Genomic DNA, 13101 nt, shown 5'->3' on the forward strand with positions numbered 1-13101 from the left:
CAGGTTTACTCTTGATGTGGCTTGTCTGTGTTATGACACATTCCATGAGATCATATTTTACTGAGATATTTTACTGTTCTACTCACTGGGCTACAGAGCTCATCCCACTCCCTTCACCCCAGTTTTGCAGGTTCCATATACAGTGTACAGGGACAGTCCAGCAGGATACAGAAAGAGTAAAGAGATGTGTAATAGTGTAGAGTGGACATGTAATGTTAAAGAGATGTAATAGTTATGTTTTCAGTTACAGATGTGCTTGACTTAGTCGTTTGTGATGTGTTTTGTACATGATCTGTATATGTATATGTTTTACAGAGTATGTGAAAAATCAGGCTTAACAGGTATGAGTTAATCCATCTAGAACAAGCTCTAGCCAGGGGTACAGAGTACAGAGTACAGAGTACAGAGTACAGAGTACAGAGATAGTGCATGCACAGGTTAAGCCTCGGTTCAAAAAAGAGTTTTTATTTTCACAAAAAATGTATGATCATGTATGAATTTTACAGGTACATAGAGAGTATAGCAGGCTTGCTACGGGTTCTGGCGGCCTTAAGCCGACCTGAGTCCTAGCGCCGGTGACGGTCCATTTTGGGGTCGTTACACCCTAAATCTCCAAATGTTATCATTTATGGGTAACCCAAATGAACAGAGCCCTAAATCTCAAAATGTTACCCTTTATGAGTAACATAAAATCATGTTTTACCTGTCTCAGCCGCTACTGAAAACGTTGGGATAATTTCAATAATATGGGTCTTACTGTCAAAAACCATTTCAACTAAAATTCTATACTCTTTTACCTTCAAACGAATTAAAGAAAGATAACCCAACATCCAAACGGCAAACGAATAACAAATCTGACAAGCGGGTTGCAAAGTAACTAAACGCTTCCACCCAACATCCAAACGGCAAACAAACCACAGATTTGATAAGCGGGTTGTAAGACAATTTCGGCGTCCTCTCTAGGTGGATGATGAGAGACAAATATTACCGTAGATGTGTAATACAAAAGAACATGAGTTTTAAGTTTCCAAAAATTTTAAAATTTGACGAGAAAAAAAAAAATTTAAATCTTTACGAGAATGTCTCTGATACCGTGTAGAAAGATGATATTTGTCGTTGTATTTCATAATAAAGATTACAACCTATTTATATATGAAAGACGATATCTAAATAGAAAAAAAAATCAAGTATATGATTATACAATTTTAAAATTAAGTAACTGATACATCTATTAATATTTACTTTCTATATTAACATATTTATTCCCTATAACTTATAACATATATATATAAAATTAATATGATCGATAATGTGATAATATTTATATTTAGAGATTATCAAAGTATATATTTAAAAATTAAAATTAATTTTTGAATTTTTATTAAATATATAAAAATTAGATGTGTCAATTTATTAAACACACTTATATTCAATCAAATCCCATTTAAGAATTAAAATTTCAATCAAATTCCATTTGGAAATTAAAATTTCAAAGGGCGGATAGTTTCTAAACTAGCCTCTTTTGATCGATTTGCTAATATATAGTATCATTTTTTATTATAATATTAAAAATATTAATACAACAATTTCATTAATCAAAATTAATTTGAGAATTTAAGACTTCTTTTAAATTTACTAAAAAAATTTAAAAATTTAAACTACCTCCATTGTTTCATAAAGAATGAAGCACCTTGCCACAGCCAAGTCTTACTGTGTGATCACATTCTATTAAGCAACCCATCAATGGAAGACATGCTTTTGGTCATCAAGACAAAGTGACAGAAGAGATGTAAGATAAATACATACAAAAACTCTTAAGACATTCTAAGACAATTGTCAAAATTGTGTGAGAGAGAGAGAGAGCAATCATCAACTCAACTGGTTTTTCCAACAAAGAACAATATGCTTATACATGACTTTCCTTTTCATTTTTTTTACAGATGAATACATGCATTCAACAGATATTATATCAACACCATTGGCATATCTTCCTAATTTTCAGAGCTTTGCTTTTCATAAACATAAGATAGTGTAAGAGCAAGTGTGGAAGGATTCGTCACCGAGGGCCAGAAAGCTCCATTGCTTCAATCACAAGTGAAGATTCTTCTATAAAATCTGAGTATCTTTGAGGATGATTTTCACATGATCTCAACCTTGGCGTTTCAATCTTTTGTGATGCTTCCCATTTCTCAGCTAAACCATCACCTTCTAACATTTTCAGTACTTCAGACATCTTCGGGCGATGAGAAGGATTAAACTGAGTACATAAAAGAGCTACCTGAACCATTTCTTCCAATTCAATCCTGTCAAAATTTCCCCTCAGATCCTTGTCCACTAGTAGATTTAACTTGCCCTCTTGATGAAGCTTCTTCACCTGAAAAAGAAAAGAATTTTAAATATCAATCAATCATCTGAATGATTGGGGGCACAAAATAGAAAGACAAGGCCAACAAACAAATTATCAAGTTGGTGGAATTTGGAATATCATGACAATCTACTTGTAAGAATCTCATTTACATACTAAAATCCAAAACACAATACCACCCAAATATTATCAACTTGGTTACTTTTACTTTTCAGATTCATCACAGGTTCCCAAGCACATACAGACAGAAAAAGTGGGGTTCTTTTATTCCCAGCCTCCCTTTCTTTCCTCCTCCCACTTTTAACTGTAAGGCCAACATATCAAGTTGAGCATGTATCGTATGAATGCTATAGGCTATACTGAATGATTAGGAGCAAAAAATAGAAAGATGATGCCAACAAACAAATTATCAAGTAGGTGGAATTTGGAATTTCATGATAATCCACTTGCAAGAATCCCATTTACATGCTAGAATCCAAAACCATAATTCCACTCAAATATTTTCAGCTTGGTTACTTTTTCAAATTCATTCGCCATTCGCCATAGGTTCACATACACACAGACACAGAGAGGGAGAGAGAGTACCCAATCAAGCATGACACCTTTCTGGTTAGCTGCTCTTCCAAAATCCAAAGCCTTCTGACCAGTGATAAGCTCAAGAAGCAATATCCCAAACCCGAACACATCAGTCTTCTCCGATGACTGACCTGTTGATAAGTACTCTGGAGCAATGTGGCCAACAGTGCCACGCACAGCTGTGGTCACATGGGAATCTCTGTGATCCAAAAGCTTGGCCAACCCAAAATCACCAACAACTGCCTCAAAGTCTTCGTCCAACAAAATGTTGGCCGCTTTGACATCACGATGAATAATTTTGGGGTCACACTGCTCATGCAAATAAAGCAGCCCTCTTGCTGTACCTAAAGCTATCTTCTTTCGCCTTGCCCAGTCCAAAGCTGGCCGGCCATGAATGTGGTCTGATAATAGAATCCACATCTGACAAAATTAGTTGCCGGTACATGATAGTTTGCAAGGAAACTATTATTTCAAGAAAACTGAGCAGAATAGGATGACTAGAATGATGATGTATTTTTGGCAATGAAATTACAGTAGCTCACTGCATGAAAATTCCAAATTGCAAAAGCAATCAAGTTAGCTGATGTCTAAATTACCATTTGGAAGCATAAATCCTTTTTCTGGAAGCAACATACTTATGATGTGTTATGAAGTAATTAAAAAAAGGTAAGATCATAGTTGAACTCATAAAATACAAGTCTAAATAATCGTTTCCAAAAGGCTGTATATGGAAATATATAGTTTATAAGATGCAATATAATCTCACCAAGCAAACTGATATAAATGAAGATCAAACCATATCCTTTTATTTTAGAGTTGGGGAGAGTGCATTGAGGGTCAAGGAGCAAGTGAAAGTAGCTCAGTCAAAGAAAATGCATTGCCACAAGCTAGAAATTTGTAGCATTTTGACTATCATCTAGGCAGCAATATATGGTGGCAGTGAATGGAGAAGTGGTAATGATGGGAAATTCAAGGATGAATAAGTTGCAAATCATGGTGGCAATCATGCATTCTTGGTGTTCCTTCAGGATGATTAATGCTGAAGTGGGCAAATGGTGTCAGTGCCAGCCAATAGATACCAGCAGCCAATATTCTCCATATCTGGATAAATGGTATAGAATCTTGCTAACAATGACTACTAACCTCTTAATCCAGATGCTACACTTCCATTTGGCATATAGGGGTAAACAAGAAGCCTTTCATTCTCAGTGGTGCAGAACCCAGAGAGCCTGAGCAGGTTTCGATGGACAGCTAAGCTAATTGTCTCTACTTCTGTCTGGAATTGGATTTCACCACCAGCCACATTATAGTCCTTCAGCCTTTTGACAGCCACCAGCGTTCCATCATTCAAACATCCCTTGTAAACTATCCCAAATCCACCTCTCCCCAGAATGTTCTTTGAATTGAAATGATCAGTTGCAGCCCTGAGCTCCTTAAATGTATATCTTCTCAAATGGCCCAAACATACCTCTCGGTCATATTGTTCTGCAAAGCAACACATAGAAGCTGAGCATCTAGGTATTTTAGATAATGCAAGAACGACATACTACGAACAGAATTCATGACAGAAACATTAGTTAAAAATTGAATGCATTTAGAAGCACTTGAAAACACAGTAAATAGCATCCAAAATATAAGAACCATTTATGATATTGTTTCAGCTAATTTTTAGCTGGTGGGATGGAGGTATAATTATAAACTATGTTCAACCATCACATTTTGTTTCCCCATCACTTTGTTGCATGGAATTCTGCCTATCTGTCTTTCTTCCCCTACAACAACATTGGGCCAGCAAACCCATTTCCTGCAATATTTACCAATTAATTCCATAAAAACTTAGGAAGCAATGCCAATAACTATTCCAAAACAAGTTTCAAAGTTTCCTATCATAGCTTATGATAACTGCCAAAATTGAATAAGACAACGAGTCATAACGATGACTTAGAAGCAGCAAAATATAGAGCAAGACCATGCAACTCTGGCTTGAATTTAATGACTTGCTCATGTAGAATAGGACCCATTTCAAGATTTTTGTATCTCAATGGACAGAGCAAGAAGTGGAAAGCTGTTGAGTACAGGGGAAACTAGAATATGATGAATGACAATATATGAAACTAACCATTAACATCAAAGAAAATCTGCTGGTTGCGTCTATACCGCCACCAAACGAGTAACCCAATAACAATTATGATGGAAAAAGCAGCTCCAAAACTTGCACCAAAAGCAATAGCCACATGATGGCTATTGGTTCCAGAGTCAGATTGACCTAAGTAGCCAAAGAGCAGCAACAAACATCAGCTATTGCTACGAAGAATAATAAGAAGCAAATACATGACCATGTGTAATTACATGAAAGGTACCTTTTAGACCATCTGGTGGGAGAGAAAGAGGCTCTGGAAAGACAGCAGAGCAGTTGTTACTGGCCTTTGGTCCACATATTAAAGGGTTGCCTATAACTCTGACAATGATAAGAAGAGCACGGAGAAGTTGTATTAGTATTTTCATAATAAATTGGAGTTAGGAGAAGGAGCTAAAGATTATTGGAACAAGGAAAATAATTGCTCACTTGAAAGTTCTTGCTGATATTTTGGGCAACGAACCGCTCAAATTGTTAAATGAAAGGTCCCTACAAGCAAGAATCATATACAATTTGAATAAGTAAACTCACAAAAAATAACCATAATACAGCTTACAGAAAAAACTCATATGATTGCGGCAAACCCTAAACAGTGTAGTCTGCAAAGGTGTAAGGACATACACAAGAGTGAGACCTTCAATGTTGGACAGTGTCTCAGGGCAGGGTCCAGAAAGGCTGTTGTTGTTTAACCGCCTGAATTACTCATCAACATCAATAATTGGTAAGAATTTGAATCAATCAGTGTGCATAAGCCAAGTGTTCAGCATCTGGTGGAAAGCAAATCTCACCAGTAAAAAGAACAAGTACACAATTTTTGAAACTCACAGGTAATTCAGGTTCTTGAGGTCCCCCAAAGATGCTGGTATTTCTCCACTGAACGTATTGTTGGATAGATCAAGCGTTTGAAGCTTCTCCAACTTACCAATTGCAGCTGGTATACGGCCTGAAATTGCATTATTCTGCAACAACCTGCATAATTATTTTCAGGATGGCATATATCATTCTTGCACCACAAAAAACCATTGTAGTGAAAAAAATCAAATTTAGGTAGTAAATTAAATGCTGAAAAAGAACAAAGCAAGCATTCAATACTTGGATAAAATTGAAGGCTGACTTACACTGATTGCAAGTTACTAAGGTTCCCAATCCAAGGCGATAAGCTCCCGGACAAACTCTGACTTGGAAGTCCCCTGTTTTAACAAAACAACTTATCAGTTCCTGAAACCAAAAATATATATATATTTAGGAAGAAATAAAGGCAACTTACAAGGCAGAAACATATCCGTCAGGAGAGCAAGTAACCATTCTCCAGCTACAAGGATCAACAGAGTTGATATCCCAACTCTCCAGAACATTGTACGGATCATGTAAAGCAGTTTTTATACTCACCAAAGCAACCACTGCTCAAATTTCAATTCAAAATAAGAAGCAAATGATCAAAAACATGAAAAATCTGTATAAAAAGAACATACATGAAAGAAAAACATATGTAGCATCATATGCCCAAAAGAAGATCTTGGAGCTGCAGTTCTTATATATCAGTGGATAGATTAATGGAAGCAGATGAAAATAAGTAATAAAGTACAGCCCTGGATTTATGAGGGTAGTTCGGATAACCCTGTAGGGCATTAATAGCATTCAGTACAAGATAAGATAAGAATAATTTCTCCCAAAATTCATATATAAAATATATTCAGAAATATTTGAGTAGCAGAAACAATTAGCAAATGAGTTTACTAGAAGTAAAGGAGAACACAGAGGAAGAGAGGGAGAAAGAAGAGAGCAAAGATGTTGGAGAAAATAAACTGACCTTCATAGTTTATACCAGTGGGAGAAAGAGTAGCAGAAGAAATCTCCAACAATGCCGAAATCAGAAACCCTATTCCCCACAGCCAGAAAATCCTCTCTGCCATGTTTTCTTCTCACACTGCACTAACTTTACTCTCTTTGAACAACAACTATCCTTTGATCATAATCGCCATATCCGTCAAGCCCACAAGCCACATTCTGGAAGCCATGAACTTTAAACTACCTTATCCAAATAAAAAGCTCCCTCCAGAATCAAAGCCGCATAAAGCAAAAAGCCACCACCATTTCGATAACAAGAATATTGTACCCGTTTTGCCCTCTCACTTGCAGAAACCAGATAAAGATGTTCAAATGGAACCAAAATTCAATATCATAAAGAGCACCCAGCTGAGGCACACAGAATATGGGAATCAAAATGAGCTGAACTATCAGCTGAAAAAGAAGAGAATTTTCTCGAGAAACAAGCAATACCATTCAAAACCAGGGCTTGTAAGATCCTAGAGATCTGGGAATGCCCATGTATGATTTCTCAACTTTTAGTTGATCCCCACAAACTCCATGTGGATTTGTTGTTGGTTAGTAGCCTCACTATGTTAGTCCCTTCTCCTCTGTGATTCTACTACTACCATTATCCTCTTCAACACACAAAAAACAAGTTAAGATGAGATCTTTAATGAAAATTAAAAGCAACACAGAGAGAAAGAAAGAGAAAAGAGCCAAAAAAAACCATAGGCCAAAACAAAATGCCAAAGGAGACACATACAGATGCAGAGGCCAGTAACAAAAGAGAAAAAATAGAGTTGTTTCCTTTTAGTTTTTAGAGAAGAGGGAATATTAATTCAATTGTTTTTTCAATTTATTCTCAAATATTAATATCATATTAGTAATTCTCAATAGAATTAAAATTCAGTGATTGGACTAGAGGAATGTGTGGGAGTGACAATGGGGAAGAATGGGTTGAGTTTGAGAAAAAGGGCAAGTAAAAGAAAAGAAAAGAAAATTAATAATTTTTTTTTTTTGCAGGCAAGGATTTGGCAGGTCACGTGCTCGCATTGTCTTGGCCTTTGTTGGCTTGTGGTCTTCTGCCTTCAAATTCATTTTGCTAAAGTAAATTAATAATCACGTTCTGTTAAAAGTTTTCTGCACCTCGTGGCCCACCCTTTGCTAAAATGTACCGGATTTTTAAACCGATGTCTTATCGGAAAATCCATTTAATATTAAAAAAATTACTATTGCATCAATCACGTATATTAAAATTTAGAACTCTCTAAAAAATTAAAAATAATTTATATTTATTTTCATTTGTTTTCTAAAAATAAATAAAAAATATTACATTAATGTGAATATAAAAAAATTATATACGTAACGTTATTAATTCATAAAATAATAATTTTGATATTTTAAAATTTAAAAAATAAAATTTAAAATAATAGTATAAGTTGGAGTATAAATTTAATCGGAGAAAAAAATGTTTTTTTTTTTACTAATAACGTCTAATTGTCTTTCTACTATGTTATAGTGGTACATGTCTCTATTATTTAAATTTATACATATAGATTTGTCAAAACTCTTCTCCACGTCAGACAATCATTTAATTCTTTCAACACATATGAAGACAGAGCTACAAGATAATTGGACCCACTCTTCTATCTTTTATCACGTTGTCAAACTAAATACTTTTAAGATGATGCCGCATGTGGCTTGTCTAATCTATTTTACATTACTGAACTGAAATGTGTGGCATAAAGTTAATTTATTTGAATAAAACCTATAAATTTTGAGTTTATATTCTTTACCTGATCTAACCTTGCTATAAAATATGTATAGTCATCAAACTTATTCATCAAACTCTAAAAGGACAACATTTCTTTCATCTCCTAATTATAAATTTATTTTTATTTTTTATATAATTTAAAATACATAATTAATAACCAAACTAATAAATTTATTTAATGTTTTTTATTATATCTTTTTTAAATTTACGTAAATATAAATTCAAAACACAATAATATAATATATCTCACATAATTATTTATTATTTTTGAGTGATAATAAATGGATTACATTGTTCCTGCTAAGATGAACCGGTGTACTGCTGAACATTATCATGAGTTGAATGGACCCACCTTTTTCCTTTTTGCTCTTCCTTTTCCCGCTTCTCGATGCATCAATCAATCCCATCAACGGCCATGATTGATCCAATAGGCTACCCCAGACATCTACCCTATCTTGCCCCTCACCTCCATCATCCCATATTTCCATGTGGGGATGGTACTGCCTACACACCTTTTTTCTCTGTAGATAATTAAGAATATTTTTATACAATTAACAAAAAAACTGTTTAAAATTGTAAAATTCTGGCATTTATATTTTTGAAAATTTTAAATTTCTGGAATTTATAAAAAGCAAAATTGGAATTTCTAAAACGCGGATAAGTTTTGCAGTGCCCCTATGATATTCTGTGAGAGAATTTCTAAAACGCGCCCACCGGACAACCAACAGCTTGCCTTGGCCAATTGGACTGCATGGGCATTTTCGGAATTAAGTTAGGTTAATGATAATTAAGAAATGAGATTCTTCATCTATATTTTATTAAGGCGAATATTTTTATATTAAATTTAAGAGGGAGATAAACGCATGATCATGGTGACGTTGAGTGCCCAACATAATAATTATAATTTTTTATTATCGGTCAATTTATTTTATAAAAATATAAATAATAATCTAATATAAAATAATCTTCTAATTTATTTAATTTAAAATCCAACTAAATCAAATAAATTAAAAATTAAAATTTTAATATTTATAAAAATTAAATCAAATTAATTTTGATTAAAAATCGAATCTAATTGAATCGATTTGATTTAATTCAATTCGATTCGATTTTATTAGTTTTGATTTTTAATAAATTTTTTATTTTTTATCATTTATTTTTAATATTTTAAAATTTAATTAAAATATTTTAATTTTAATATATTTTAATTTCTCTATATTATTAAAAATAATATATTATTATCACTAAATTGATTCGGTTTGATTTTTTTAATTTTTTTTTATCAAAATCAAACTGAATCAAAATAATTGAAATTTTTAAAATTAAAAATTAAATTAAATTGAAATGAATAATAAATTTAACTAAAATTTTAAATTAATTTAATTTGATTAATTTTTTTAATTTAAATCAAATTTCATTAGCCACTAATCTAATCTATTAAAATAAAATATAAAATAATATATTAAATTAAGTGACAGTTTATAGAATAAAAAAATTAATTTTTTTTTTTAAAAAATGCCTAGAAGTGCTGTAATGTAGAGCCCCAAAGCCCAAGGGTATTTTTGTCGCATTGGGAAAACTGAATATTCCATAGCCTCCTACTATCCTATATGGGTTAGTGTATTTTGGTTGCTTTGGGAATTATGAACTTCAGCTCTGCCCTTTTATGCCCTTTACATTCTTTTTCCCTTTCCATTTTCCTAGTTTCCAAACACAAGAAAGAAAAATAAAAAAACAGAGGGTTAAGTGTAATGATCACGTAGGATTTATTACAACTTTTTGTAGCATGCCTAATTATGTGATTAAGACTAAGACACAGAGGTTAATTGCCCCCTTCATGTTTGCTGTCCAGTTTTATATTTATTTTTTATTTAATTGAGCCATTGAGAATTATTACGTCATGTTTGAAGCAAAGAAAAAAGAAATAGAGAGAAAATTAACTTTTTTTATTCTTTTAGATTTAGTTTAAGAGGAAGAAAAAAATTGTAATATCTTCCAAAATTAAGAAATTTTGAGAAAAAAAATTCAAAATTATGAACATATCTCTGTTTTTAATTTGATTCTGAAAAAACCTGATAAAATTGTAATTTCTCATAAAAAACTGATTTTCATTTCTACATTCTTTTTCCTTATTCCAAATAAAACAATAAAAGTTTCTTTTATTTTTTTCTTCCTATTTTTTCTTTTTTTTTTCAAACTAAAAATACTTTTCATAAATAAATTATTTTCACGAATAAAAAAACCTTTTTTTTTAATTTCATGCCTTTCTAATTAGAAAAAATAAGTATTACCACTTAAATTTTCAATCATTGCTTTTATAAATTTAGTAACTGATCATTTTCAAAAATAATTGGTAAAATATTTAAAAATATTATTGTAATATATTAATAACTAATTTGAGAATAATTAACTAAATAAAATAATCCCTTGAAATTGAGGGGCCTTATCTGATGTAGGGACCACACTGTTTGAGCAAAAATTTTACGGTACAAAAGAAGATCTCTGACGTAGATGCTATCATCTTATCAACCTAATCCAATAGGGTCCCACACAAAAGCCAACAAACTTTCTTTTTTATTTGATTTGTCTAAAGCTGATTGGTTGTCATTCCTAATTCTGGTGTTCCCTTGACTTCCATAACTTATTCTTGCAAAAAAGGCAAGAAGTAAAAGAAGTGGGAAAAAGAGATGCTTTCAACCATAAATGGGCATTCAAATTTTTAATTAATATATTAAAAATAGTTAATAATTATGTTATTAATCGTTAATAATAGTTAATATATAGCCACGTTAATTAAGGAAATAATTAAATTACTTAAATTGTAGCTAAATACTTCTTAATTAAGTCAAATTAGATTTTATCTTCTCTAATTATTCAATTTTGTATTTTCTTCTATTAATTTATAACGAAAAAAATAATTAAGAGAGGTAAAAATAGAACGATAAGATAGACTTTAAAAATTATAAAAATAATTATTAATTATACACATAAATTTAATCAAATAGTAATTATATTTAAGTCAATATAAGAGATTTCAATTTCTACTATTTCAATCTCAATCTCATTTTAAAAAAATAATAATAATTATTAATTAATAGTAATAATGGTAAAATTTTAAAAATAAATATATAATTATTATTTTATTTATTTACTGTATTATATTTATAATTCAAACATTTTGATATATAGGAAGTGAAAAAAAAAAAGTTAGTACAAATTCAAGGTGGACCAAAAGAATGGTGATTGTGTTTGGTGGGTTTTTGGTGTTGTTTGGTGGAAGGAAAACATATAATATAGGCAATTGAGATGAAAAAAAAATATTTTAAATATAAAAATTTATTTTTTAAAAATGTAATTAAAATATACTAAATTAATGTAAATTAATATTAATATTTCCATCTAACATATACATTTTTTAAAAAAATGTCTAACGTAATTTCCAGAATAATTGTAAAATTTCCCAAAGGGAAGGAGGGGCCCATGATGGATGACAATAGCTATATTGTTGTGGGAAGTGGGTCCTTGTCCAGGTCATCATGATTCATTTGGTGGACCAACTAACTATTCCTTCATCCAACATATCAATATCCCTATTCTTTAATTTTGGTTATGAGATGCTTCTAACTAATCTCAGGATCTGCTGACTTCCACGTTACAGACTTGTCACTGAAACCCAACCCCTTTCCTATATATGTTGGCCAATAAGATATTGACTTATGGGCTTGTCCATTTTCCATAGGTCTTGGACTGGATATGAATTTAATCAGCTCAACCTTTAAAATTGAATTGTTATTCGAATATGGGTTACCACATAAAGCTGAAAATTGGAAAGCAAGCAATTAAAGTTGTTCAGTTTTAATACTTTATAATTAATATATTTATAAAAAAAAAAAGGGTTTATTTTCAAATAGAAACTTCAGTTGTCCTCTGCCAAGAAATTAATGTTAATTTTGTAGTAGTGGAGCCAATGTTGTTGGTTGGGTTTCAGGTTTGAGTTCTGATGTGATTCATGAAGCCATTAAGGCCAAGGGACGGGACAGAGTCCTGGAAGGCCACCAGTTTTGGGGCGTTCTGAATACTTATCCAGAATAAAGGGTGATATTGAGTGACTATTCAACTTCCACTTTCAGATTTTTAAGTATCTGTGGATCCTAATTAAATTCCTCACCTTGTTTCCGTTGGACCACTGCCTTAAATAAGGGCATAGATGTTTTTACTAAAGAAGAAAACTTTTGAAATCTTTCATAATAAAAGCTATCAATCGATGAAGACTAAACTTTTAAAAACCCATCTCAAGCATGTTGAGCACAAGCCTATCCATTTTCCAAATAAGTAGTTACTAACTTCTTGGAGCATTTCCCTGGGAGGGAACACTTTGGAGCATTGCCACTTTCCTGAAGCACAGGAGATTGAGATGCAGAAATCAAGAGAAATGACAAA

General features: G+C 32.1%; 1 protein-coding gene across 3 annotated transcripts; it reads right to left on the minus strand.

The window, feature by feature from the left end:
- Positions 1-1869: 1869 nt before the first annotated feature.
- Positions 1870-7836, minus strand: LOC110628323 (protein NSP-INTERACTING KINASE 3). Of its 3 annotated transcripts, none has more exons than XM_021774937.2 (12): positions 7651-7836; positions 6889-7522; positions 6346-6478; positions 6197-6268; positions 5904-6047; positions 5700-5771; positions 5508-5567; positions 5302-5399; positions 5061-5207; positions 4085-4426; positions 2951-3342; positions 1870-2374 (listed from the first exon to the last, which is right to left on the minus strand). In XM_021774937.2, exons 2-12 carry the CDS (start codon positions 6989-6991, stop codon positions 2057-2059), a joined length of 1881 nt encoding a protein of 626 aa, XP_021630629.1. In that variant the 5' UTR covers positions 6992-7522; positions 7651-7836; the 3' UTR covers positions 1870-2056. The 3 variants fall into 3 exon arrangements, with proteins under 3 accessions (XP_021630629.1, XP_021630630.1, XP_043804853.1); XM_021774938.2 differs by having other exon boundaries at positions 6889-7274; positions 7359-7836; XM_043948918.1 differs by having other exon boundaries at positions 6889-7836.
- Between the last annotated feature and the right edge of the window lie 5265 nt (positions 7837-13101).

This window comes from Manihot esculenta, chromosome 12, assembly GCF_001659605.2.
Source record: "Manihot esculenta cultivar AM560-2 chromosome 12, M.esculenta_v8, whole genome shotgun sequence".
NCBI classification, from domain to species: Eukaryota; Viridiplantae; Streptophyta; class Magnoliopsida; order Malpighiales; family Euphorbiaceae; genus Manihot; species Manihot esculenta.